The sequence below is a fragment of the Pelobates fuscus genome, chromosome 10, assembly GCF_036172605.1.
Source record: "Pelobates fuscus isolate aPelFus1 chromosome 10, aPelFus1.pri, whole genome shotgun sequence".
NCBI classification, from domain to species: domain Eukaryota; kingdom Metazoa; phylum Chordata; class Amphibia; order Anura; family Pelobatidae; genus Pelobates; species Pelobates fuscus.
Window position 1 is genome coordinate 150295377 of NC_086326.1, and position 27154 is coordinate 150322530.

General features: G+C 46.2%; 1 protein-coding gene across 5 annotated transcripts; it reads left to right on the plus strand.

Annotated features, from left to right (window-relative positions):
* The first annotated feature begins 149 nt into the window (after positions 1–149).
* Positions 150–27154, plus strand: LOC134575185 (oocyte zinc finger protein XlCOF22-like). Of its 5 annotated transcripts, none has more exons than XM_063434417.1 (6): positions 150–191; positions 11332–11516; positions 13335–13479; positions 13930–14050; positions 14225–14326; positions 24883–27154. In XM_063434417.1, exons 3-6 carry the CDS (start codon positions 13408–13410, stop codon positions 26586–26588), a joined length of 2001 nt encoding a protein of 666 aa, XP_063290487.1. In that variant the 5' UTR covers positions 150–191; positions 11332–11516; positions 13335–13407; the 3' UTR covers positions 26589–27154. The 5 variants fall into 5 exon arrangements, with proteins under 5 accessions (XP_063290487.1, XP_063290491.1, XP_063290488.1 ...); XM_063434421.1 differs by having other exon boundaries at positions 13335–13473; positions 24883–27153; XM_063434418.1 differs by lacking the exon at positions 11332–11516 and having other exon boundaries at positions 152–191.

Sequence of the window (27154 nt, forward strand, 5' to 3'; positions counted from 1 at the left end):
GCTAATGGCCGCCTATTGCCCATACTACTAATAAGGATTAATAGGAGCTTTGCCCACATCCATCATGGCGGCAGTGGGGTCGCCGACGTCATTTCCGGTGTGTCGGAGCTCCTCCCCAGGCGGTTTCATTGCCCTCACTGACGTCATATGTGTGCGCCGTGCAGATCGTGCTGAGCCGCTGGGAGCGGAGGGTGAGGCTCGGGGTTTCGGGGATCATTGTGTTTATTGGGGTTATTACTGGTTACAGGTCAGTGACCCCGCCCCCGGGAGCATCATGTGACCCGGTAATGCTGCCAATCATTAATCAGTGAGCGGCAGGGAGGATACAGTATCAGTAATGGAATGCTGTCACTAATCAGCTGATTAAACCAATAACCAAATCAATACATCATATATATAACATGGAGAGAGAGAGAGAGAGAGTAACATGGAGAGAGAGAGAGAGAGTAACATGGAGAGATAGAGAGAGTAACATGGAGAGAGAGAGTAACATGGAGAGAGAGAGAGTAACATGGAGAGAGAGAGAGAGAGAGAGAGTAACATGGAGAGAGAGAGAGAGAGTAACATGGAGAGAGAGAGAGAGTGTAACATGGAGAGAGAGAGAGAGTGTAACATGGAGAGAGAGAGAGAGTGTAACATGGAGAGAGAGAGTAACATGGGGGGAGAGAGAGAGAGAGAGTGTAACATGGAGAGAGAGAGTAACATGGAGAGAGAGAGAGAGTGTAACATGGAGAGAGAGAGAGAGTGTAACATGGAGAGAGAGAGAGAGTGTAACATGGAGAGAGAGAGTAACATGGGGAGAGAGAGAGAGAGAGTGTAACATGGAGAGAGAGAGTAACATGGAGAGAGAGAGAGAGTAACATGGAGAGAGAGAGAGTAACATGGAGAGAGAGAGTAACATGGAGAGAGAGAGAGAGAGAGAGTAACATGGAGAGAGAGAGAGTAACATGGAGAGAGAGAGAGAGAGTAACATGGAGAGAGAGAGAGAGAGTAACATGGAGAGAGAGAGTAACATGGAGACAGAGAGAGTGTACCATGGAGAGAGAGAGAGAGAGTGTAACATGGAGAGAGAGAGAGTGTAACATGGAGAGAGAGAGAAACATGGAGAGAGAGAGAGAAACATGGAGAGAGAGAGAGAGAAACATGGAGAGAGAGAGAGAGAAACATGGAGAGAGAGAGAGAAACATGGAGAGAGAGAGAGTGTAACATGGAGAGAGAGAGAGTGTAACATGGAGAGAGAGAGAGAGTGTAACATGGAGAGAGAGAGAGTGTAACATGGAGAGAGAGAGAGAGTAACATGGGGAGAGAGAGTAACATGGGGAGAGAGAGTAACATGGGGAGAGAGAGTAACATGGGGAGAGAGAGAGTGTAACATGGAGAGAGAAAGAGAGTAACATGGAGAGAGAGAGAGAGAAACATGGAGAGAGAGAGAGAGTGTAACATGGAGAGAGAGAGTGTAAGATGGAGAGAGAGAGAGAGTAACATGGGGAGAGAGAGTAACATGGGGAGAGAGAGTAACATGGGGAGAGAGAGTAACATGGGGAGAGAGAGTACCATGGAGAGAGAGAGTGTACCATGGAGAGAGAGAGAGTGTGTAACATGGAGAGAGAGAGTAACATGGAGAGAGAGAGTAACATGGAGAGAGAGAGTAACATGGAGAGAGAGAGTAACATGGAGAGAGAGAGTAACATGGAGAGAGAGAGTAACATGGAGAGAGAGTGTAACATGGAGAGAGAGAGAGTGTAACATGGAGAGAGAGAGAGTGTAACATGGAGAGAGAGAGAGTGTAACATGGAGAGAGAGAGAGTGTAACATGGAGAGAGAGAGAGAGTAACATGGGGAGAGAGAGAGTAACATGGAGACAGAGAGAGAGTAACATGGGGAGAGAGAGTAACATGGGGAGAGAGAGTAACATGGGGAGAGAGAGTAACATGGGGAGAGAGAGTAACATGGGGAGAGAGAGAGTGTAACATGGAGAGAGAAAGAGAGTAACATGGAGAGAGAGAGAGAGAAACATGGAGAGAGAGAGAGAGTGTAACATGGAGAGAGAGAGTGTAAGATGGAGAGAGAGAGAGAGTAACATGGGGAGAGAGAGTAACATGGGGAGAGAGAGTAACATGGGGAGAGAGAGTAACATGGGGAGAGAGAGTAACATGGGGAGAGAGAGTACCATGGAGAGAGAGAGTGTACCATGGAGAGAGAGAGAGTGTGTAACATGGAGAGAGAGAGTAACATGGAGAGAGAGAGTAACATGGAGAGAGAGAGTAACATGGAGAGAGAGAGTAACATGGAGAGAGAGAGTAACATGGAGAGAGAGAGTAACATGGAGAGAGAGTGTAACATGGAGAGAGAGAGAGTGTAACATGGAGAGAGAGAGAGTGTAACATGGAGAGAGAGAGAGTGTAACATGGAGAGAGAGAGAGTGTAACATGGAGAGAGAGAGAGTGTAACATGGAGAGAGAGAGAGAGTAACATGGGGAGAGAGTGTAACATGGAGAGAGAGAGAGAGAGTAACATGGAGAGAGAGAGAGAGAGTAACATGGAGAGAGAGAGAGAGAGTAACATGGAGAGAGAGAGAGAGAGTAACATGGAGAGAGAGAGTAACATGGAGAGAGAGAGTAACATGGAGAGAGAGAGTAACATGGAGAGAGAGAGTAACATGGAGAGAGAGAGAGAGTAACATGGAGAGAGAGAGAGAGTAACATGGAGAGAGAGAGATCATTAATCAGTGAGCAGCAGGGAGGATACAGTATCAGTAATGGAATGCTGTCACTAATCAGCTGATTAAACCAATAACCAAAACAATACATCATATATATATATATATAACATGGAGAGAGAGAGTAACATGGAGAGAGAGAGAGAGTAACATGGAGAGAGAGAGAGAGTAACATGGAGAGAGAGAGAGAGAGTAACATGGAGAGAGAGAGAGAGAGAGTAACATGGAGAGAGTGAGTGAGAGTGTAACATGGAGAGAGAGAGAGTGTAACATGGAGAGAGAGAGAGATCATTAATCAGTGAGCAGCAGGGAGGATACAGTATCAGTAATGGAATGCTGTCACTAATCAGCTGATTAAACCAATAACCAAATCAATACATCATATATATAACATGGAGAGAGAGTAACATGGAGAGAGAGAGAGTGTAACATGGAGAGAGAGAGAGTAACATGGAGAGAGAGAGAGTAACATGGAGAGAGAGAGAGAGTAACATGGAGAGAGAGAGTAACATGGAGAGAGAGAGTAACATGGAGAGAGAGAGAAACATGGAGAGAGAGAGAGAGAAACATGGAGAGAGAGAGAAACATGGAGAGAGAGAGAGAGAAACATGGAGAGAGAAACATGGAGAGAGAGAGAGAAACATGGAGAGAGAGAGAGAAACATGGAGAGAGAGAGAGAAACATGGAGAGAGAGAGAGAAACATGGAGAGAGAGAGAGAAACATGGAGAGAGAGAGAGAAACATGGAGAGAGAGAGAGAAACATGGAGAGAGAGAGAAACATGGAGAGAGAGAGAAACATGGAGAGAGAGAGAAACATGGAGAGAGAAACATGGAGAGAGAAACATGGAGAGAGTAACATGGAGAGAGAGAGAAACATGGAGAGAGAGAGAGAGGGTAACATGGAGAGAGAGAGAGAGAGTAACATGGAGAGAGAGAGTAACATGGAGAGAGAGAAACATGGAGAGAGAGAGAAACATGGGGAGGGAGAGAGAAACATGGGGAGGGAGAGAGAAACATGGGGAGGGAGAGAGAAACATGGGGAGAGAGAGAGAAACATGGGGAGAGAGAGAGAAACATGGAGAGAGAGAGAGAGAAACATGGAGAGAGAGAGAGAGAAACATGGAGAGAGAGAAACATGGAGAGAGAGAGAAACATAGAGAGAGTAACATGTAGAGAGAGAGAGAGAGTAACACGGAGAGAGAGAAACATGTAGAGAGAGAGAGAGAGAGAAACATGGAGAGAGAGAGAGAGAAACATGGAGAGAGAGAGAGAGAGAGAGTAACATGGAGAGAGAGAGAGAGTAACATGGAGAGAGAGAGTGTAATATGGATTGCTTCCTAGCTGGGACCAGGGGAAACTGGTAGGGGAACTAGCTTTTTTTAGTCCTTACAAGGATGTTCCCCGTTGCATCCCCTGCAAGCTGGAACAGCAGACACGGGTTCAATCTTACTTCCCTCCAATAACCAGATGAAAACACCGTTCTGGAGGTTAAAACATTGACAATCTTTATTTGGAACACACAGCTTTCCATTCAGTACAACACAATCCCAGGCAGGAAGGGGTTGGGTTACAAACCCGGAGTCCTTCTCCCCAACTATAGGGTGCAGATGGGACAGCGGTCTCTGTCCCAAACCTACAGGGATGCTGGACGGCCGGTCCAGATCCCTAATCAACCCCGCAGGAATACCAGGAGGAGGAGGTAAGCGATCCCTCCCCTCCACACCTAATTCCCAACTGGGTCCTGGGGTTCGTGAATGGGACTACAAGAAGAGCTGGCATTAGGGCAGAGCGCCGCTGGCCTCTGCCCTACCTGCCCCCTTGTTACAGGGCAGGACTATATACCAGCGGAAGAACTGGCATCTGGGCAGAGAGCAACTGGTCTCTGTCCTCCCCTTTCCCTTTGTCCAGGGCCTGAATACTTGTAGGCCACCCCAGCAGAAGTGCTGGCAACACGGCAGAGACCCGCTGGCCTCTGTCCCCCAAGTACTTACAACTCTATGCCTGGGAACACAAGGAAGATCAGGGGTGACGGACGCACACTACGCAGCCTGGGACTTACAGGACAAAGCCGAGCAACAGAGATGTACAGGTCAAGCGCTTGTTTGTAGGTGGGCTGCCAGACTAACTCAGGTAGTGACCGGCAGCAGGTCAGGTACCTGGTTAGTCTTCCCTTGGGGGGAAAGATATGTGATGGACTGGACCCCGTTACGGGTTCTTGGAGGGAAATACTTGCCAGCCTCTTGCCCTGTGACTATGGCCCCTGTGTTAAATCCTGGTTAAACCACTGTGTGTGCCTTTTCTACTTGTATGGCCACAATTCGAACTTTCGAAGCGGCACTTCAAACTCCCAAAGCCATTTGAAGTGCCATTCGGCCACGAGGTGGCGGCCATCTTGTTCGCATGGACCAAAACCGTGAATAGACTTCAGTGGGACTTAGCCGCTATTCTATGGAACTATTTTTGGCTATGGGACCATGCCTGCGGTCGGTAAAAAAATGACTTCTATAACATTTCTGTACCCCTGAACTGATCTGGGTGATTTTGGGATATGTTGGTCACCCAGATCAGCGCTATTAAGGGATGTGGGGATACTATGTGTTTTGGGGTACTTTTTGGACTTTTTAGAAATGTGTTTTTTTTGTTTGGAGATTATTGAGTTCAGTATAGTTCTTGGCTCCATTATCTCCTAGTTAAAGGGGAAGGCTTATTGTATTGTATGTGGGAGTGTCATACATTGTAAACGTGTTCTCATTGGTTTGTAAGTTTGTGTCCCTGTCCCCAACAAGGTCCATGTGGGCGTACACCTTGCTTGGGGATTGTCATAAAAGGCCAGTGTGGCACCATTAAAATTGTGTTCCTGCTTAACCCTCAAAACGTAGCCTCGTCTTGTGCTTGTAGGGAACGTGCTTCACAGCTATATCACTAGCTCTTGTAAGAGCTTCACAGCTATACTCTCTGGAGGAGAGGCCTCCCACTGAGTTCCTGGATCCAGGAGTTTGGTCCAGGACGGGAAGGGACGGCGAGACCCCAACCAAGCTGCGGCAGTTTGTTGGGTCTATGGTGTTTATGGTGTCCTGTGTGGTGCTTACGGTCCTCAGTGCCTGCTAGGAAGCATTGATTGGCGGAGGTACCCAGTCGGGGTGCCAGGTGGTCCATTACAGACGGTGAGACCCTGTGGCGAAACTGACCTCGCCACGTGTCCTTGGAGGGGGCTGCTTGCCTGCCTCTTGCCTTTGGACTATGGACCAGACTTTATGTGAATGTGTTAACCCAGATAGCTATACCATGGAGCCTATTCATATAATGAAAGACTATGGGAAAGACTTTAGCTCCATGGCAATTGTACTGTGTGAATAGGATCTGAAATGTCTGTGTGTTATGGATAAAAAGTAACTTTCTGTATTTTAAAGTGTTTTATGTCTTTCTGTAACCATGTGGTTAATGGAGTCTGCTTCTAGCCCTGGATAATTGGATTACTTCCCTCTTTGTCTCCAGGATAGAGGCCTATGTAAAACCTGTCTAAACCGGTTTGCCATGCGGCTAGAAAGGGACAAAAGATACTTTTAGTAACTTTTGAATCCCTGGTCAGATTCATGCCATTTTTTAAATATGTTGTTCCCCTGAATGGATTGATTGTGGATATGTATTTTTATGTGAATGTGATGTATGGTTTTAGAGTTATGAAAGTTGTGTAAAAAGTATATTTTAAACTGTATGCATAATGGGATTATGTGTCACACTAAGGGGAGGGGATGTGTGGGTTGCACCCGTGATACTATTGGTCATTTTATGCCTCCCCCTGGGTGTGGCGTGTATGTGTGAGATGGAAATAAAAGCCAGGCTAGATGAGCCAGTCCAGAGTTCCTGTTTTACCCTCAAAGTGAAGTGTCGTCTCATTCTTGGGGGAGGATTTATTGCATGCTGTTCCAGTTTGACTGTTAGGAGTGCAAACCTATTCGTATGGTTCCTATTCAACTGTCTACAGCATTCAGAGGCTTGAGAGGATTCATATGCTTCTCTGATTCGGTGATTGTGGTGTCTGCCAGAGTGCTTGGAGTCCTCAGGAAATGCTAGGAGCATCCTTTAACGGAGGTACCAAGTCGGGGTGCCAGGTGATCCGTTACATTGGTGGCAAGCGGTGGGATGGCGTCCTAGTGCGAGGTAAAGCAGCTCGGAGACACAGTTCATTTGGAGTTACAAAGTGAGGGCGACGCTAGTGTTCATACAGCGTCCCTGTCTACACAAAGATTTGGGAAAATGGGGTTCGTGGATCCCTGGGCACTCACACCTGAGGAAGAGAGTGAATTGGAATGGAGAGATAATGCCCGGAAAGAATTGTGGTACGATGCCCTGGAGGAAGTCCAGTATCAACGGCAGCAGCGCCTTCCTGGTGTCGCATACCGGTTGGAGGAACAAATGGCCTGGCGGATGCCGCTTCTGGGAGACCAACCTGGAGGGCAGCGGGTAAGACAACTCGAGTACCTCGTGGAAAGGGAACTGAGCCTGGACGCCTCATACCGGGCACTGTGGTGGTGCACTGTCCAGCCAGAGACGTGGAGGGCAGAGGGCATCCAGCCAGAGGGGGAGAACTACACTAGCCCTGGCCTGTTGTGGAAAGCCTTAGCGGAAGACGTCGACTTCGGCAGTCCAGCAGAGTCACGGTACTGGGCTATCTTTCATTACCGAGGGGAGATGTTACAGGGTCCGAGATCTATGGGACTCGGGGAAGACCTCCGCCCTTTCGCTGCCATGGAACGAGAGCTGGAGATGGACTATGTGGAACTACTAAACTCATGTCAGCCACAGAGCATTGATGCAGAACGGGAAAACTGGGTGGCAGACCCAGACCTGCCAGCCTACAGCTGGGAAAACGAGGCAGAGGTACCCCCTGCTTCACTACCAGTTGCAGAAGTAGGGGACCTCATAGACTGGTCCTGGAGAGACCCACAGATGGCAGGTGGAGATGGGATCGAGATCTCTCTACCGGCCCTACAGGGATGCTGGGCAGTCGGCCCAGATCCCCAGCGGCAGTGTGTGTTACAGGGGGCTGAAGGTGCTGTCCTTGCTCCCCAGCGGCAGTCTAGCACACCAAGGGGAGACTGGAAGCCCCACAACAGTGCAGATGGGACCGCAGTCTCTGTACCTACACCACTGGGGATAAGGACAGTCTGTCCTGATCTCCAACAGCAAGACAAGGTATTGGAAGGGGAGGCAGTCGGTTTCCTCCGCCAGCAGAGAGAACGTCAGGGAGAGGAGCCTGTTACCCCCTCTCCCCAGCGGCAGTCTACAGTTCAGGGAGAGGAGCTGGTTACCCCCTCTTCCCAGCAGAAGCATAACCCACCATGGGGAGACAGTAAGCCCCACACCAGCGCAGATGGGACCGTGGTCTCTGCGCCCAAGTCACAGGGAGCTGAAGGTGTCGTCCTTCCTCCCCAGCGGCAGTGTGTACCCCAGGGAGCTGAGACCGTCAGTCTCGCACCCGAGCAGCAGGACAAAATAATGAAAGGGGAGCCAGCTGGTCCCCCTCTCCACCAGCAGAGAGAGTGTCAGGGAGAGGAGCCTGTTAACCCCTCTCCTCAGCGGCAGTTTACCGTCCAGAGAGAGGAGCTTGTTAATCCCTCTCTCCAGCGGCAGCCTAACCCACCAAGGGGAGATGTTACACCCCCCAACAGTGCAGATGGGACCGTAGTCTCTGCACTTGCAGCACAAGGGGTAGGGACGGTCGGTCCTGTCCCCCAGCCCCAGAGCTGTGTACCCAGAGGGGAGACGGTCGGTCTCCACCTCCCACAACCAGGCTCCAATCAGGCTACTTCAGTGGTAGCGCTGGCACCAGGGCAGAGTACCGCTGGTCTGTGCCCACTCAGCAACCCACCAAGACAGTCTACCAGCTCCCCGCACAGCTGTGGTGAGGAACCTGGATTTGGGCAAGCTGCTACTTTATCCAGGTGGAGTAAACATTTATTGTGGGTGGGAGGTACTGCTGTTTGTGCTTCGTGGGTGGGTTGCTGGACTAACCAGGGCACTGACCGGCAGGAGGTCAGATACCCTGTTAGTCTGGGGGGTAAAGGGGAGAAGTGTGGCGAAACTGACCTCGCCACGTGTCCTTGGAGGGGGCTGCTTGCCTGCCTCTTGCCTTTGGACTATGGACCAGACTTTATGTGAATGTGTTAACCCAGATAGCTATACCATGGAGCCTATTCATATAATGAAAGACTATGGGAAAGACTTTAGCTCCATGGCAATTGTACTGTGTGAATAGGATCTGCGCGCTATTCGGTAGTTTTGTGCGCTCAGATCCCAGCTATCTGGGGATATGTGAAATGTCTGTGTGTTATGGATAAAAAGTAACTTTCTGTATTTTAAAGTGTTTTATGTCTTTCTGTAACCATGTGGTTAATGGAGTCTGCTTCTAGCCCTGGATAATTGGATTACTTCCCTCTTTGTCTCCAGGATAGAGGCCTATGTAAAACCTGTCTAAACCGGTTTGCCATGCGGCTAGAAAGGGACAAAAGATACTTTTAGTAACTTTTGAATCCCTGGTCAGATTCATGCCATTTTTTAATATGTTGTTCCCCTGAATGGATTGATTGTGGATATGTATTATGTGAATGTGATGTATGGTTTTAGAGTTATGAAAGTTGTGTAAAAAGTATATTTGAAACTGTATGCATAATGGGATTATGTGTCACACTAAGGGGAGGGGATGTGTGGGTTGCACCCGTGATACTATTGGTCATTTTATGCCTCCCCCTGGGTGTGGCGTGTATGTGTGAGATGGAAATAAAAGCCAGGCTAGATGAGCCAGTCCAGAGTTCCTGTTTTACCCTCAAAGTGAAGTGTCGTCTCATTCTTGGGGGAGGATTTATTGCATGCTGTTCCAGTTTGACTGTTAGGAGTGCAAACCTATTCGTATGGTTCCTATTCAACTGTCTACAGCATTCAGAGGCTTGAGAGGATTCATATGCTTCTCTGATACGGTGATTGTGGTGTCTGCCAGAGTGCTTGGAGTCCTCAGGAAATGCTAGGAGCATCCTTTAACGGAGGTACCAAGTCGGGGTGCCAGGTGATCCGTTACAGACCCCAACCAAGCTGCGGCGGTTCGTGGAATCTAGTCGGGGTGCCAGGCGGTCCGTCACAAGTGGTTTTGCCACCAATCAGGAGAAAGGGCACAAAAATCCGTTTGAAGGGATTATCTTGTTTTGTGTGGGAGTATCCTGGACCTGAGAGCCAATGTAATGACAATGTGTACTTAGCCATAGTCCCCTCTTAGGTCCAGTGGGGAATGCCCCTGGAATTTGTCACGGTAACCCCTTGCATGGGGACTTGCAGTTGGCCTGAATAAATTCATTCCTGTTTTACCCTTTATCTAGTAAGGCTGATGTTTGGGTATGCGTCTGATTGCATCTGGAGAACGTTTGAATCAACACCCAAACTGCGAGCTATAAACACTCCGCTTTTAGCAGTTCGGGAGGAACCGGAAGCGAACGGGTATCTAAAATACCAGCGTTCCAATAGAGCGGATAATGGAGAGAGAGAGAGAGCGAGAGGGTAACATGGAGAGAGCGAGAGGGTAACATGGAGAGAGTGAGAGGGTAACATGGAGAGAGTGAGAGGGTAACATGGAGAGAGTGAGAGGGTAACATGGAGAGAGCGAGAGGGTAACATGGAGAGAGCGAGAGGGTAACATGGAGAGAGCGAGAGGGTAACATGGAGAGAGCGAGAGGGTAAATGGAGAGAGCGAGAGGGTAACATGGAGAGAGCGATAGGGTAACATGGAGAGAGCGATAGGGTAACATGGAGAGAGCGAGAGGGTAACATGGAGAGAGCGAGAGGGTAACATGGAGAGAGCGAGAGGGTAACATGGAGAGAGCGAGAGGGTAACATGGAGAGAGCGAGAGCGTAACATGGAGAGAGCGAGAGGGTAACATGGAGAGAGCGAGAGGGTAACATGGAGAGAGCGAGAGGGTAACATGGAGAGAGCGAGAGGGTAACATGGAGAGAGCGAGAGGGTAACATGGAGAGAGCGAAAGGGTAACATGGAGAGAGCGAGAGGGTAACCTGGAGAGAGCGAGAGGGTAACCTGGAGAGAGCGAGAGGGTAACCTGGAGAGAGCGAGAGGGTAACCTGGAGAGAGCGAGAGGGTAACCTGGAGAGAGCGAGAGGGTAACCTGGAGAGAGCGAGAGGGTAACCTGGAGAGAGCGAGAGGGTAACCTGGAGAGAGCGAGAGGGTAACCTGGAGAGAGCGAGAGGGTAACCTGGAGAGAGCGAGAGGGTAACCTGGAGAGAGCGAGAGGGTAACCTGGAGAGAGCGAGAGGGTAACCTGGAGAGAGCGAGAGGGTAACATGGAGAGAGCGAGAGGGTTACATGGAGAGAGCGAGAGGGTTACATGGAGAGAGCGAGAGGGTTACATGGAGAGATGAAGAGAGAGAGTAACATGGAGAGAGAGGGGGGTAACATGAAGAGAGAGAGAGATAGAGGGTAACATAGAGAGTCACTGTTAAATAGCCTGCTAGACCCTGCATTCCTGAGAGTAATTCAAGTTTAATTTATAGAGTTAAGAGTTATGTAAGTGAACATCTGAAAATCTATCCATTTTTTTTTTCTTGCAGGCCATGACAGTCACAGTCAGGCATGGTGTGGCTAAAGCTGCATGGACAGAAACAAAAATCCTAATTGGCAGAGCATTGAGGTCTATACACACAAACTGCTTTGTTGTGTTAAAGTAGTTCTGGTGACTATAGAGTCTTTTTAAAGCTAAAAATGGCTGTAAAACTCCTCTATATTTCAGCACTGGGTAAGTCTCCACTAAGCAGTCACTCCATTGAAGTAATCTGTAAGACTTCTGTCCAATCCATTGTATTCTGCATGTAGGGCACATGTGGAACAGTTGGCACACATGTTTCTTACAGTTCAGCATGATATCTGCTGATTCTCTATGAAATCCATTAAAGTGTTATCCCAAGCACCATGTTTGGGCTGGCTAATGGCAATCCTGTGCACATTTTCATGCAGTGTGCCATTTATTGGTAAGAGTAGTCAGCAGATGCCCTCAGCCAAAGAATGACGACATGATTAGCCAGAATTGCACCTCTAGAGGGGAAATCAGCTTGGGGACCCAAGTAAGATACCAAACCTTTTGCTAGACAGAAGGCTGTAGTGGTTATGATGATTAGAGTAAACCTTTAAGAGTGTTCAGCATAACCTTGCTGGGCATGATATGTTGAACGTGAAGACCTTTTCAAAGATCTTTATTAGGAAGAGTCTCATCACTAGAGGTGCGGTATCAGATAAATGTAAACATTACTGTTTCTCAAGACAGCATGTGTGCACTATGCAGCGGACCTCCTGTTAACCCGACCGGTTACCTCTGCTAATTCTCTTCCTTCAGCCGGTCAGTAGAGTATAAATTGACCCATTCTCCCCCCCCCCCATAACTGGACGACACAGAGTCCTGGAGGTACAACACGATTTTATTGCGCCACACTCTGCTTTTATGCATATGGCCATACCACCACCAAAGCACAGGGTTTCCCACACTAGTCACCAGGGGATCTTCTTCCCAGGAGCCTCTGTGCCTGGGAGTCCGTGCACGGGAAAAAGGAACCATCCCTTTGTCTCCCAAGCACAGGGAAGTCCTCCAGCGGGAAAAGAGCTGGTCTCTTTATCCCTCAGGCTCAGGAAAGCCCGCCAAACTTGCCCATGCTCCAAAAGTGCCCACACCAATCTCAGGGATCCCCACAACGGTCCTTCTGTCAGCTAGGTCTCGGTGTGACACCCAGACAATGGAAGGGTCTCCTTTCGGGGTATGCTCCCCCTGGCTGGCGTTCGTCTGTACGAATGGCGGCCACCCGGCAGAGCACACATTAATGACTTCCCTTGCAGTTTCACACCTAGGTTGCGAGTGCGAACGTTTTGATTAATTGGTGTATATGTTCTAATCAGGTGCTGGGGAGGTCCTCGTTCAGGAGACGAACGAGTCGGGAAACAACCACGAACGCTCCCCCTGGTTGGCGTTCGTCTAACGAAATGGCGGCCAGCCAGGGGAGCGCTCATTAATTGTTTCCCTTGTGGTTTGCGGTTTCGCACTTATGTTGCAAGGAAGGAACGTTCTAACTTAACATTCTAAATGAGGTATCGGGGTGGTCTTTGTTCGGGAGGTGAATTAATTCCCTTTGTGGAAGCATTCCCGAACGGGGAGCGGGCACAATACACTGTAATAGAAAAAGGAATTCCATGAACACGAGCCGTTCCACCACTAAAATGACTACATCAAGATAAAGTGGTTTTTAGTACCTATAGTGTGCCTTTAAGTCTGTATTATTGTATTAATTTATTTTATCCATTTGGCTATCTGTTCTGCCAGTGTACAAATATTGTAAATTCCTGTAGATTTAGTTTGAAAAAGGCAGTGAATATATTTAATTATGATGTGTGTAGACCACCTTATTGATATACCCTCTGTATATATCAGGATAGTGTGTGTGGGATCCTTTCATTTTGCATTGGGCAGTAAAATTAACATTTTCTTTCATTTAAACTCATTTGATGATGGAGATTGCCTGACGGTTATATTTGTATTTATGAGGTTAATTCCTTTGATGTGTGTTACCAGCCTCAACTAGAATCAGAGTGCAGTGTTTGGACAAAGCAAGTCATCCAGTGACTCGTGGATAATAAACTAGAAAATGGTGAAGGCACTTAGGACCTGCTTGGATCAGGTCTCAGAGATGGACTATCAGTTGAATGGACAGGTAAAGGTCAAATTCAGAAAATACACTTCTCTTGTCTTATCTTATCTTCCTGCCTTTGTGATAGAAAAGCATAACTCAATGTTATGGGAGAAGAAGACAAAGAAAGGCAAGCTTTCACCCTTTGTTAACTTGACAAAGAAAATGCCTTAAGCTCCACCCCTTTGTCACAATTGTCAAGTGTAGGAAAATACATAAGACAAAGTAGTTCCTTCTTTGTCTTATGTTTTAAAGAGAAATAGATCAGAAATTAAGAAAAGAAGATCATATCTTGAAAGAGGTAGAGTAGGGTAAACACAGAAGAAAGGCAACTTTAAGCCACTATCCTGCTTTAAAAGTTAAGGTCCATGGTACACTCACCAGTGGCGAGTAGGAATTTTGAGCCCTGAGTATAATTTATGTCTGGACAATTCTGGTGTAAATTGATGATCTGTTACAATAAAATGTCTTGTTTATCAGTGTGAGTTTGAGGAAGTGGCCGTTTACTTCTCCGAGGAGGAGTGGGACTATTTAAATTATGAAGAGAAGGAGCTTTATCGGGATGTGATGATGGAGAATTACCAGACCCTCAGCTCTCTGGGTAAGAAAACGTCACCCTATTTAGAGGAAATCTTTCTCATAAGAACATATTCATATCTGGGACAAATTGACATTTCTTCACATATGTTCCTAACTCATCGTAATCATAATAAATGTGTATCGCTTGAAAGATCTTTACATTCTAATTGTTAATAATGTGTCCCGTTAAATACAGGAAGGATTCACATGACGCCTTTGATTATATCAGCGATTGAGCGAGGGGAAGAGCCGTATGTCAGGAGCCACCTGCAGGATAGTCTTTTGAATACTGGCCCAGGTTAGTAATAAACATGTAGGTGGTATTAGGCTCTTTTCTGGGTCAGAGATCTAGGGGTTTTATTTTTTTTATTTATTTTTGTTATGCTGCTTTGTAGGACCCTTTGTAATTGTTTGGCGAGCTACCTAAGCCCAGGCTATTGTAAAGGTCTCTGTTCCAATGCATAGTGCTCCGTATATGTCTCTTTAGAAGAAGACAGTGTATACCGCGCCCAGTTTCAGTGTACAAATATTATACGAACATAGGTCTTTAAGTTGTTTAACACGGTTGACCTCAGAATAAGAACAAAAATAAACAATAGTGCAGCACAGTATGATGTATATAGGTAATGATTTTAAATTCTCGTATATAGTCAACTCATATTTGTTAGAGCTAACTTAGAGCTCTGCTGTTGTGCGCATGGACAGTATAATTCCCATCTAAGGATATATGATAATTCAGCCGACACAGGTGTGTGTGTATGAGTGCAGTGTGTGTGTATGAATGCAGTGTGTGTATGAATGCAGTGTGTGTATGAATGCAGTGTGTGTATGAATGCAGTGTGTGTATGAGTGCAGTGTGTGTGTGTGTGTATGAGTGCAGTGTGTGCAGTGCGTGTGTGTGTGTATGAGTACAGTGTGTGTGTATGAGTGCAGTGTGTATGAGTGCAGTGTGTGTGTATGAATGCAGTGTGTGTGTGTATGTGCGCAGTGTGTGTGTGTATGTATGCAGTGTGTGTGTGTGTGTGTGTTGCAGTGGTGGGGGGTGGGCAATTTTATTATTTTATTTATTATTTTTTTATTATTATTTTATTTATTATTTTTTCATTATTATTTCTTCTTCTTATTTTTTATTTAATTATTATTTCATTTATTTTTTCGTCCCCCCTCCCTGCTTGCTAGCTGGCCAGGGAGGGGGGCTCTTACTCCCTGGTGGTCCAGTGTCATTGGCAGTTCAGTGGGGGGGGGGCTGTGGGGGCTGCAGAGAGCGTTACTTACCTTTCCTGCAGCTCCTGTCAGCTCTCTCCTCCTCCGCGCCGTCCGGTCAGCTCTTCTGTCAGCTCCCACTGTAAGTCTCGCGAGAGCCGCGGCTCTCGCAAGACTTACAGTGGGAGCTGACAGAGGTGCTGAACGGACGGCGCGGAGGAGGAGGGAGCTGACAGGAGCTGCAGGAAAGGTAAGTAACGCTCTCTGCAGCCCCCACAGCCCCAGTCTGTATTATGGCAATGCAAATTGCCATAATACAGACTATGACTCGAGTATAAGCCGAGTTGGGGTTTTTCAGCTCAAAAAATGTGCTGAAAAACTCGGCTTATACTCGAGTATATACGGTAATAGTGAGAGCGTGGAAATTCCCATCTGCCCCAAAAATAACTCATTTTATATCTGAAATAGATAAACAATATACGTATGAAAACAAATTTACTTCCATTTTCCTCCCCACTAAAAGCTTTAAAGAATAGGAAAACCTGGTGATCGACCCAGAAAAAGCCTTCTGTGTGAGCTGGGCCACGATAAATGCTTCAACACTATAGTTACCTTGTTTGATGTTCAAAACTGGAAACCGTGACAGGTCGCTCCGAGCACCACACGGAGGAAAAACAATTACACTACCCCCCCCCCCCCACCCCACCAAAACGACTGTAGTGTATCCTAACGCTACATAGGGCGAAAGGGGAAAAAAACTACACCAAACAAGCCTCCCTCTGGGCTCACGATCGGGGAGATGTGGAGTCAAGCATGAGGCGCCAGCGGAGCCAACATGGCGGCACTACATGGCGGCTGCTCAGACTTCTCCGAAGACATGGACGAGGAGGACCAGCTGACTCCCACCCCGTTACAGAAGGCGAAACAAAGTGGCACAGGAGCGGGCTCAGAGCCGGTAACCACGGCAGCCCTAAAGGCACTGTTGGTAGACCTGCAAAAACACATCCACGAGGATGTCATGGAGCTACGCGCGGACCTAAGAGGCCTGACAGGCCGCATTATGAAACTGGAGGGATGCTCACAGTCCCAAGCCGAGGACATTGCCACGCTACAACAGACAGTGCAGAACCTACAATTGCAGACCCTACAACACGAACGCCGCCTGGCGGCTCAAGAGGACTCCAGGCGCAGGCATAACATAAAGATTAGGGGAGTCCCTGAAGAGGTACCAGACACTGAGCTGCCGAAAGTCACGGGGCACATACTATCAGCAATACTGCTGCACAGACAAGGCAAACCAATTACCCCAGAGGAGGTCTTCAGGGTCCCCAAGCCACTGAGGGCCCCGGCCACCGGCACGAGAGATGTAATAGCCAACTTCTGCAGCGGCAGGGACAAGGCAGCGGTCCTCTCAGCCCTACAGGGCAAAACCCCTTTCCACTTTGAGGCCATGGACCTGGCCTTCTTTGCGGACCTGTCCAGCGGCACCCTAGCCTGACGGAGGTCACTGCGCCCTCTCACCTCCATGCTCCAACTGCACAAGATTGACTACCGCTGGCGGTCATCCCGAACCCTGATAGTACTGCAGGAGACGAACACGCACATCGTACAAGATATTCAAGACGCTCCAGCCCTACTGCGGACTCTAGGCCTGCCGCATGACTCTCTCTCCCAGGAGGGGCCACCCAACAACACCTCCCCGACCCACACCTGGAACCCGGCAAGGGTCAGCCCATTCATACCTCAAGGCTCCACGCCGAATTCATACGCAGTGATCACCACTTAAGGTCTTCATTCTACATCACATGAAGGGTTCCCTGGCTTTCCACCAGGCCATCAAGGGTACAACATGCACTCAACACTGCCACCAGCAATGAACCCTTTTTCACTGCGTGTGGGACACGGATCACCGTCACAAGGCATCACTGAGCTTCCACTCGACATCGGCTGGTGACACGGATGCCCAGACAGATGCACGGACTCAGAGACTGCACCCTCTGCTGGAAGCATACGCACGCCACAACCCCAGGAACATTTGGCAATCATAGCTACAGCCTCCAACCCACAAGAGCAGTAGAATGACCATTAATCCCAAGAGCACCCCAACCAGGGACACAAAGCTTTTCCCTCTGCTGGGCATAGGCTGAAGGGAAACACAAACACAGGGTAAGCCTGATGACCCCTGCTCAAACCCCTTCTGCCACAATGGACGCAATCCAGTTCCTTCTGCAGCCGTTAAAGCCGGACACTCACAAGACTCATTACATGCCTGCGTAATCCTCTAAGCCTGATATTTCTCCCCTCCTGTTATATACGTTATATATGTTATTACCTCGCTAGTTACTTACTAGATATAACAACACAGGCTTCTCACATGTTTAATCCAAGCAGTCAGCTTATGTGTACTTAAGCACAGTGTCCCTAAAAGTGAAGCTTAGAATGAACATGCCACATGTTTGTATCGCTGTGCTATATCAGGCAGCAACGTAAGAAACACTAAAAAAACAACCATACTGAGTCAGTAAAAACAGATAGGCATGCTCTCGCAGTGCCCATGAAGGTGCACCTATCATTGACGCACATGCTTTAAGCCTACTCACTTAATCATACACACTTGCATGTCTCTATTACAAAAGCATGACCTAACGTACACACCATTAATATTCTATTATTTTTTTTTTTTTTAATTAAGCGTAGCTCTCAGTATCGGGTACCCTAACTACAGTTAAGTAGTTTTGACGAGCAGGATCGAACAAATCGGCAACTTACACTATGAGCCCTAACCAATCGTACACTACTGAGGGCAGTAAATAGAAGCGCATGTATAAGCTGGCTTAAAATAACCTATAAAAATGTGCAGCCACATTGTTAGGCAAACGTAGTTCACCCACACAATGCAAAGCTAACCTGATTAGTGCTGTATACATGTTTACTCTCTTGAAAAAGCAACCTTAAACACCACTCCTACTGTTGTAGGCATGACTAGCCTAGCCTCCTCGTCTACACACGACCTTTGAAGCATAAACTGCTACACTGCTGGAAATGAGCTACAGGGAGATGTTTTCCATGTTTAATATAAGCTAACCTATCCTCCTAAAATGTTGAAGCATGTCATTACTATTCTACCATAAAATTGTGCTGTCAATTGTATGCCACAATGATGTTTAACACTGTTATGGTCTGGCTTGTCACAGCTGTCGTGGCTTTCACAAGCGTATTGTTATGCTCTGCACAGAAAAGATAAAGAATAAAAAATAAATGGAAACCGTTCCACTGTATTCTCTATGTTTTAAGAATTTATGTGTTTTCTATATATATATTTTAAATCACCCGTTTTTTTTTTTGTTTGTTTTTTAACGAGACCTTGACCCCGCATTGGAATAACTCCTACCATTCCCTTCTCAGGTCCAAGACCTGGATATATTGAGCAGGTGAGGTATGGGTTATCTTGCCACTGTTAACAGCTAGTTCATATTAACCCCTCTCCCCCTTTTGTTCCTCTTCTGTACCCCTATCTCCATATGAAAATTCTATAAAAATTGATTTATGGTTCATCCATTCCCTCACTTCTTTGTTAAAATAAAGACTAGGGAGGGGCGGGGCCGGACCGCCATGCTGATCGGTCGCATGGCGGAGGGGCTCCTGAGAAATCGGGCCTTTAGGCCATAATAAGCAGCCATCCACACTCGCAAACAGCAAGACACTACTCACACAGCTGTGGGAAGGGTAGCGGACCCCGAGATCGGGAGTTTCGGACCCCCCCACGGGAAGCCCGAGACTTCGGAGGCCGCGGCCTACTCTGGGGGTGGCAGGGTGGACGGCCGCTGCCCTGTCTCCCCACTATACTGCCCAACGCTGGACTGTTGAATGCCTGCCGGCCCCTGTTCCCCCCCCCTCTGGGCCGGGGGGGTCATCCCGGTCCACACTGGGGTGCACTCAAGCCGACCTACATGCTGACTAAAGGGCGCTGAACACACAAGGCCCACAGCCCAAGATGGCGGCGACTCAGAGCACCTGCCTAACCGCTCCTGCGATATGGAGCCACAACAGCTGTCTGAACAAAGGTACAGCGACCTCAGCGGACCCAGGCCAAAGGGAGAAGGGCACCAAGAAATCCAGCGGACCCTCTGCAACACGCACCTCCCTAGCCGAGATTGTGGCCGGAGGGGACTCATGGGTCATCGTCTGTCCAAGCGACACAAGCATGGAGCTCCCCACAGCCTGATGCGGACCGGGCAATATTGGAGCTGACTGCTCACCTCATGCCATCTGGGAATAGACACTCATGGACGAAGCATGCAGTCGTACCTGGCCCCCACCAACTTCTCCCCGCCGGGGTCCGCATGGACACATAACAGCAAGACAGCTCAGCCCCAGTGGTCTCACTTAAGCCTGTTTCCTCTCGCTCAAGACAAAGAGTATACTCACCTTGCCTGTTACGCCACTCCATGGGGACTATGCACCCGACAGCCCAGCAAGCTCCCTGTAAATCGGGAATCGGATGAAAGGGCATAAAGCATGTCTCACTCACCAAGCGGTGGACTCCTGTACTTAGCACAGAAGCAGCTCACTCATGTTTAAGACAGCTCCCTTTGTTTGTTTATTTTTATTTCGCCTAGCAGAGCACAATTAAAATTCACAGCATAGACCAGACATACTGCACAAAATGCATCACACTGTACACTCAGATACAAAGATAAAAGTGTTTAGCTATGATCTGTAATGCAATGTCCTAGCCTGACCGTTAACCCTAATGTGACTCATAGGTGAAACATACCTGTGAATCAAACTACTACTTTCCTTTGTTTTTATAAGCGCAAGTTATTACCCTGTTTATATTACTATCTGTAACAAAAAAAAAGTGCAATGTCATTAATGCCATGTGATTAAACGTGTATGCAAACCCGATTGCACCAGCTATTGTGGCAGTGCACATCTGCATGTTAAACTTATGCACAAATAAAATAAAGAATTAAAATAAAATAAAGACTAGGAATAGCCTACTGGATAAAATGGGTGTCCTTAAGGCCACAAACTTGATGCTCTTCTGCAAAATGGTGGCCAAAACCTCATCACCTTTCAAAATAGATAAATTCCTCTCAACAACACCACGAATATACTGGAACTGTCTACTGAAGGTTGTTAAAAATTAAGTCTGTCCCTCATTTAGACCTTTATCAACATGTCTATATCTGTTTGGTCGTAACAGTTCATTCCTATCCTTATTCTGGGATATCTCCATCACTTTCGTCTCCTTTCGCAGAACTGGATTCATGTGTAATTTTATTTTGTTTATTTTGTTCGGTTCCCAAACCGAGACCAGCCCAGAGACCAATTAGAACGTGGAATGTTATGTATTTTGTATGAAAACCGCAACGGAACCAATTAATAGAATGTTCCACTGGGTGGCTGCCATTTCGTGCATACGAATGCACGTGGTCAGGACAATGGATGGCGGCCATTTTGTCTCTTGAACGCTGGCAGCGGGACTTGATCGTCGAGTGCCTGGAACTGATTTCGGCCAGGCACTTCCGCGAACACCGGTCATCATGGACCTGCTGTCTGTTCCCATCACACTACACTAACATGAACAGCGTTCGGGAATTACAGACTACTGAACACGGGGAGCATTCTACACAACTCGGCTTTCGTCTAACTTATGTGGTTTTCATACAAAACCCCATGAACGGAGACCAGCTCTTGCCACAAGTTCCCTGGAACTATTTTGGACTTCAACCTCATGGCAGACCGTTCAGAACTTCCCAGCGATGGCGATCCAAATCTACTGAACAGATCTGGGTGATTTTTGGATATATTGTTCGCCCAGATTCAGGCTATCCAGTGATGTGACTGGAAACTTGTGGGGTTTCCTAGTATATTGGGGGTACTTTTGGGGTGTTTGTTACGATTGCCTCCGGTCTAGCAGGAGGTTGGATCGCTTGGATGTCCTGGTTCCCGAAGTTAGAGAGTCAAACGATTCTTCAATCGGTAGAACCGGTAAGTGTAGAATATCCCACTAGCTATAATAAAGCTAGGATTCCCGGATCCCTACAACACGAGACAAGGCTGCGAGTTGAGGGTAAAATGAACTGGCTTTAATGGCACACAAGCATGGCAATTTATGCAAGTCCCCAGGTCCAGGGACAGCCCCCTATGGACCTGATGGGATACAGGTACAGTACAAAGATTCAACATATCACAATACAATGTATCATTCAAACTAGTACTCGCCCAGCTTGGAGATAATGAGGCCAACGGTTATACAATCTAATTATCTCCAAGCGCCCAAAAGACCATGCTTTATTGTGTCCTAGAAAACAGCATAAAAATATATAACTTTGACATTTTAGGGAGAATATAGTTCATTACACTATTCATTCAGTAGCTCAGATCTGGGTGCATCAAGTATACGAATTGCGCCCAGATCCCATGAACAGAACGGGAGGTTTCTGCCATAGAAAGTCCTATTCGGCACTTTGGTCGTGAACCCCTGATGGCGGCCATGTTTTGAGGTTGGTCAATGGACAGCGGGACCTCGACTCAATACTTATGGAGCGGAGGTCGGATACATAGTTGCACAAATCCCCGCTCTCAGTCTGGTTGTCCCGGACGTTCGGGAGACGAACGGAGACCGCCCGGAAGGGGGTACTTAACCTTATGGGGGTACTTAACCGCAAGAGCAACGTTCTAATTGATGCCACACGCCAAAATGTAGGTGGTCCCCATTCGTGAGTCTTTCGGCAGTTTCCCATCGGGGAATTGTATACGAACATGGGTCCCCTGGGACCGTCAATTAGTTGGTGCTTAACCGCAGACCGCAGCGCCTTGGGCGGTTAATGAGCGGCACACTCCGCTTGTAGGGTGGTCGGTCATTCGGTACTTTTAGAGGTGACGGGGTTAAGTGGCGGCACACGCCACAGGCTGGTGGGTCCGTCGTTCGTACCGACGAATGGGTCTTTATAATAGTTTGTGCAATGTGTTCGTATGGTCTGAATACCGGCATAATAGGGTTTTTAAACGAAAGAGGTGAGGTTGTAACAGTATATAGAGTCTTTGTAACAGTGTTCAAAAGTTTTTATATTTTTCTGTCCCTGAAGATAATTGAGTTTGTACAGTTCCTGACTCAGTTATCTCTCAGGGACAGAGGTGGAGTTTACCGACTGTATAAATTTGATGCCTCTATTCCATTAAACCAGTCTTCTCCCAGCTTTAAGCCTTGGCTCATGTGTGGGGGGTTTATGCTACACCAGTGATATTCTGCCTGTGGGATTATTGCCGTTTTATATTGGAAAAAGGGTATCCATGGCAGTGATACTCTGGCAGACCACCACATCTCCAACGCCCTACTAATGGCTCACTGTGGATATCCCCTTTTTCTCAGTCTGTATCTTAGTTGCGCAGTCTGTTGCAGTAAAGTGTCTTCCTGTGTCCAGCTCCTGCACAATCTACTAAACTGTCCAACAGGAATATTTTTGATAACTTGGGTCCATGGGTTTTCTATAAGTGAACGTTAGGATACTACCATCTTTATTTACCACAAAAGAGACATGTAGACAGTTAATCTCTTTCAGTACTGGTGGGGGCATTTAGTATACTGCTATGTGTGGATATTTTGCATTGTTTTAATTTTTTACAAAAAAAAAAGTAGGTTTTTAACCATTGAATCACCGAACAGTAAGGAGCCTTTAGCTACAGTGGCTTTACCTTCAGTTTTTAAAAATGATTATACAAACCCTTATTATTAAGTATTTTTTGTGTCAATCTTTTATTCTGCAAATAGTGAACATAACAGGTTTGCCACGCCACGACAGCGGGCCAAACACAAGTATTAACATACATATTATGGCATTGTCGGGACATTCAGATTTCTTGCACGTTTTTTGTGTTAAATGTAGATTATACCATGCTAGTCAAGGATGTCTAGGTTGAGTAAGCATATAGCAGTTAGCTATTTTGTGATAAGGTCTATACAAATGAATTAGAATATTATAGACATTTGGATATGGGTGTTCGTATTATCAAGTTGGATATCCCTGAACAGGTTGTTGTAGAACACTATAAGTCAGGCTGGGTATTCATGTGTATACTACAGTGGCTTGTAGAAGTGAGTGTTGCAAGCTAAACAGTTTCAAGCTTAGGCAACCACGGGTTCCACTTCCTCGTGTAGTTTTACATGTGGGATAAGCCGGCCCTGCCACCCAAAGATGGGTGTAACGGTGGGTGCGTTTTGTGTGAATGCGTCCGTCAGATCTGATGTATGCCAGTGCCAGGTGTGTGTCTTGTGCGTGTGTCTGCATTATGTGATATTCTATCGGCTAACATTGAAAGTATGGGTTGGCAAGCTGCTATTATACCAGCTTTCAGCCGAGCAGTTATGTTACAAGATGTGGGCATGTACAATACTCAAGTCCTCAAATTATGGAAAACAGGTGTAGAATTGGAATTGCACTTTTTTGTAATTTGTATATGAACAAGCTTAGACGTATAGCAAATGCATATTTGATTATTCAGATAATTATGTTGATAATGAGAATTACTGAGTAGACATTCCTTAGTACACAAATTCTATCTAGCAAATACATCGCCATGGACTACACATGGAATTAAAACAAGCTAAGACTTTTACTATTCAGGCGCTTATGTTTCAGGTGGTAACAGAAGAAAAGTGAATGAGTTAAAACATTATGCTTGGAGTTGTGGATCAGAGGGTTGTTTCTCTGCAGCATCATTGAGAGTCAATTGCTATCTATGTGTAGAGGTCAAAAGAATAAAGCTGTGTGAATCAACCTGAGCTAGTATTTTCCCGTGCAGATATAAACTTAAATCAGAGAAAGCCCTCTAATCATGACAGAATAAGGAGATGTATACAATTAAACAAAGCATATCATAAGTATGAGTAACAAGGAGAATAAAATGAACAAGAAGATTGAGGGAATTATGCCCATGAGTGGTAGCATGCAATTCCTAACCTTAGAGTAGGAGACAAAAATGCAAATAGCAGGAATATCATACCCCAGAATATGAAATCATAAAAGGAACGCAAGTACAGTTCTGTGGTAGGTTTGATAAAACCTCTTCCTGGTGTCTTCACCCTATGCTGCGTATGGGTCTCTGCCAAGTGTCCTTGGCAGAAGGGATTGCTCAGTCCTTGGTATCTTATTCAGCCGATGCCCGTCAGGGGTAACCCAAATTCCTGCAATGCAGGAAGGTAGTGTATTATGAAGTTTTTAATCTCCTATATGAAGGTATATATGCAATGCAGAAACTCCCACTATAGCTATTTACAGAGTAACACTCCCCCTACCCCCCAATTTTATGTTAAACCTTTTATAAACAGTTTGACAAACAGCAAGGACAATGGGCATGGTGTCATCATAAAGACTATGTTGTATTGGTGATTGTGCTAAAAGTCCCCTGGTGCACCCCCTAGTGTAAGTAGTCAAATGTTTTCTAATGATTTGTCTTTTCACTTGGGTTCGCCAGGACCCGCTCCCTGCCCTTTTCCTTCCGGTCTTAGTGACAGTAGCACCCTTTTGTGGTGTTTGAGAAGGTCATTAGTGATCCATTTATGAAAACATTGTCAGTTCTTTAAAGTGTGATAAAAAAATAAAAAGTATAGTGATTGATTAACCCCAAGTAAATTTCTTTCAGGTGGTTCCATCATCAGATGTTATGTTGAGGAATGTCACAAGAACACAAATTCACTAAGAACGAGTATAAATAAATATTTTCTTAAAACTACCAAATACTCTAACTTACAAAAACCAGTGACTCCTTCGGAATCGTGTGTGTCTACAGAAGAGAGAAGCAGAGAAGCAAAACCTTTCTCATGTTCTGAATGTGGGAAATGTTTTCGTTATTATTCAAAATTTTCGACACACCTGAGAACTCACACTGGAGAAAAACCTTACTCATGTTCTGAATGTGGAATTTTTTTTAGACAGCGTGCTCAACTCATTATACATCAGAGAACTCACCGGGGGGAGAAACCATTCTTGTGTTCTGAATGTGGGAAATGTTTTAGTCGTAAATCAAGTCTTGTTACACATGGGAGAACTCACACTGGGTTAAAACCTTATTCATGTTCTGAGTGTGGAAAATATTTTACCATGCATTCAAATCTTGTTATACATTGTAGAACTCATACTGGTGAAAAACCTTACTCATGTTCTGAATGTGGGAAATGCTTCATACAGCACTCACATCTGACTTTACATCAGAGATCTCACACAGGGGAGACAAAGCCTTTTTCATGTTCTGAATGCCAAAAATGTTTTACGTATAACGCACAGCTGGTTATTCATCAGAGAACTCATAGTGGAGCAAGACCATTCTCATGTTCTGAATGTGGGAAATGTTTTAGCCAACTTTCATCCCTTGGTAAACATCAAAGAATTCACACAGGGGAGAAACCATTCTCGTGTTCTGAATGTGGAAAATGTTTTAGCCGTAAGTCGAGTCTTGCTACACATGGGAGAACTCACACAGGAGTAAAACCTTATTCATGTTCTGAGTGTGGAAAGTGTTTCAGCATGCATTCTAATCTTGTTATACATCATAGAACTCATACTGGTGAAAAACCTTACTCATGTTCAGAATGTGGGAAATGCTTTATTCAGCAGTCACATCTTATTTTACATCAGAGATCTCACACAGGGGAGGAGAAACCTTTTTCTTGTTCTGAATGCCAAAAATGTTTTACGTATAACTCACAACTTGTTATTCATCAGAGAACTCATAGTGGAGCAAGACCGTTTGCATGTTCGGAATGTGGGAAATGTTTTAGCCAACTTTCATACCTTGTTAAACATCAGAGAACTCACACAGGGGAGAAACCATTCTCTTGTTCTGACTGTCAGAAACTGTTTAATCGGCATTCAAATCTTCTTAGACATCAGGAAACCCACACTGGAGCAAAACCATTCTTATGCTCTGACTGTGGTCAGCGGTTTAATCAACATTCAGATCTTGTTATACACCAGAGAACTCACACAGGTGAGAAACCATTCTCATGCTCTGAATGTGGGAAATGCTTTATTCGGCAGGCTAGTCTTGGTAAACACCAGAGAACTCACAGAGGAGAGAAACCATTTTCATGCTCTGAATGCAGGAAATGTTTTACACGCCATGCAAATCTTATTATACACCAGAGAATTCACACAGGGGAAAAACCTTACTCATGTTCTCAATGTGGGAGATGTTTTAGCCGGCACTCAAATCTTATTACACATCAGAGAACTCACACAGGCGAGAAACCTTACCCATGTTCTCAATGTGGGAAATATTTTACCAGGCATGCAAATCTTATTATACATCAAAGAGCTCACACAACAGGGGCCTTTTTCTCATATCCTTAATAGGGAACATGTTTTAGGCTCAGCGTTAAAATCCTACACAGGAGATAATCTCTCTTATACATTCCCTCATTTAAGGTTTATACTCTGTGTGATTTGTTGATGTCTATGAAGAGCACTTAAATCGTATAAAGCTTCACTGAAGGAACACTCTTTGTGAACTGTAGCGGGTATGGTGCCAAGAGTGTCCTGGAAATCCTCCCCCCTAAGGAGTCAAATGTATTGTAACTGATTGACTTTTTACCTGGTGTCCACTGGGTGCTCCTATACATGTCCTCTCTCTCTCAAAATCTCTCTTCACTGAACTAAATCCAGAGACTAGGTTTGCAGAGAGCAGCCAATGTGCTGCATATTTTATGAGCTAATGGAAGCTCGGGTGGGGGGGGCATCAGCACGACACTCGTGGCACCATAATCCAAACAGTGCATTGTAGTGGTTATGGTGCTTAGAGTATTCCTTTCATAAATACTATAACTGTTATTTATGCCTTGTTTACCATCTGAAATTTTACATTGCATCAAAGCCTTTGTCATGGTCAGGGCCGCCATCAGGGCATGACAACCATGACA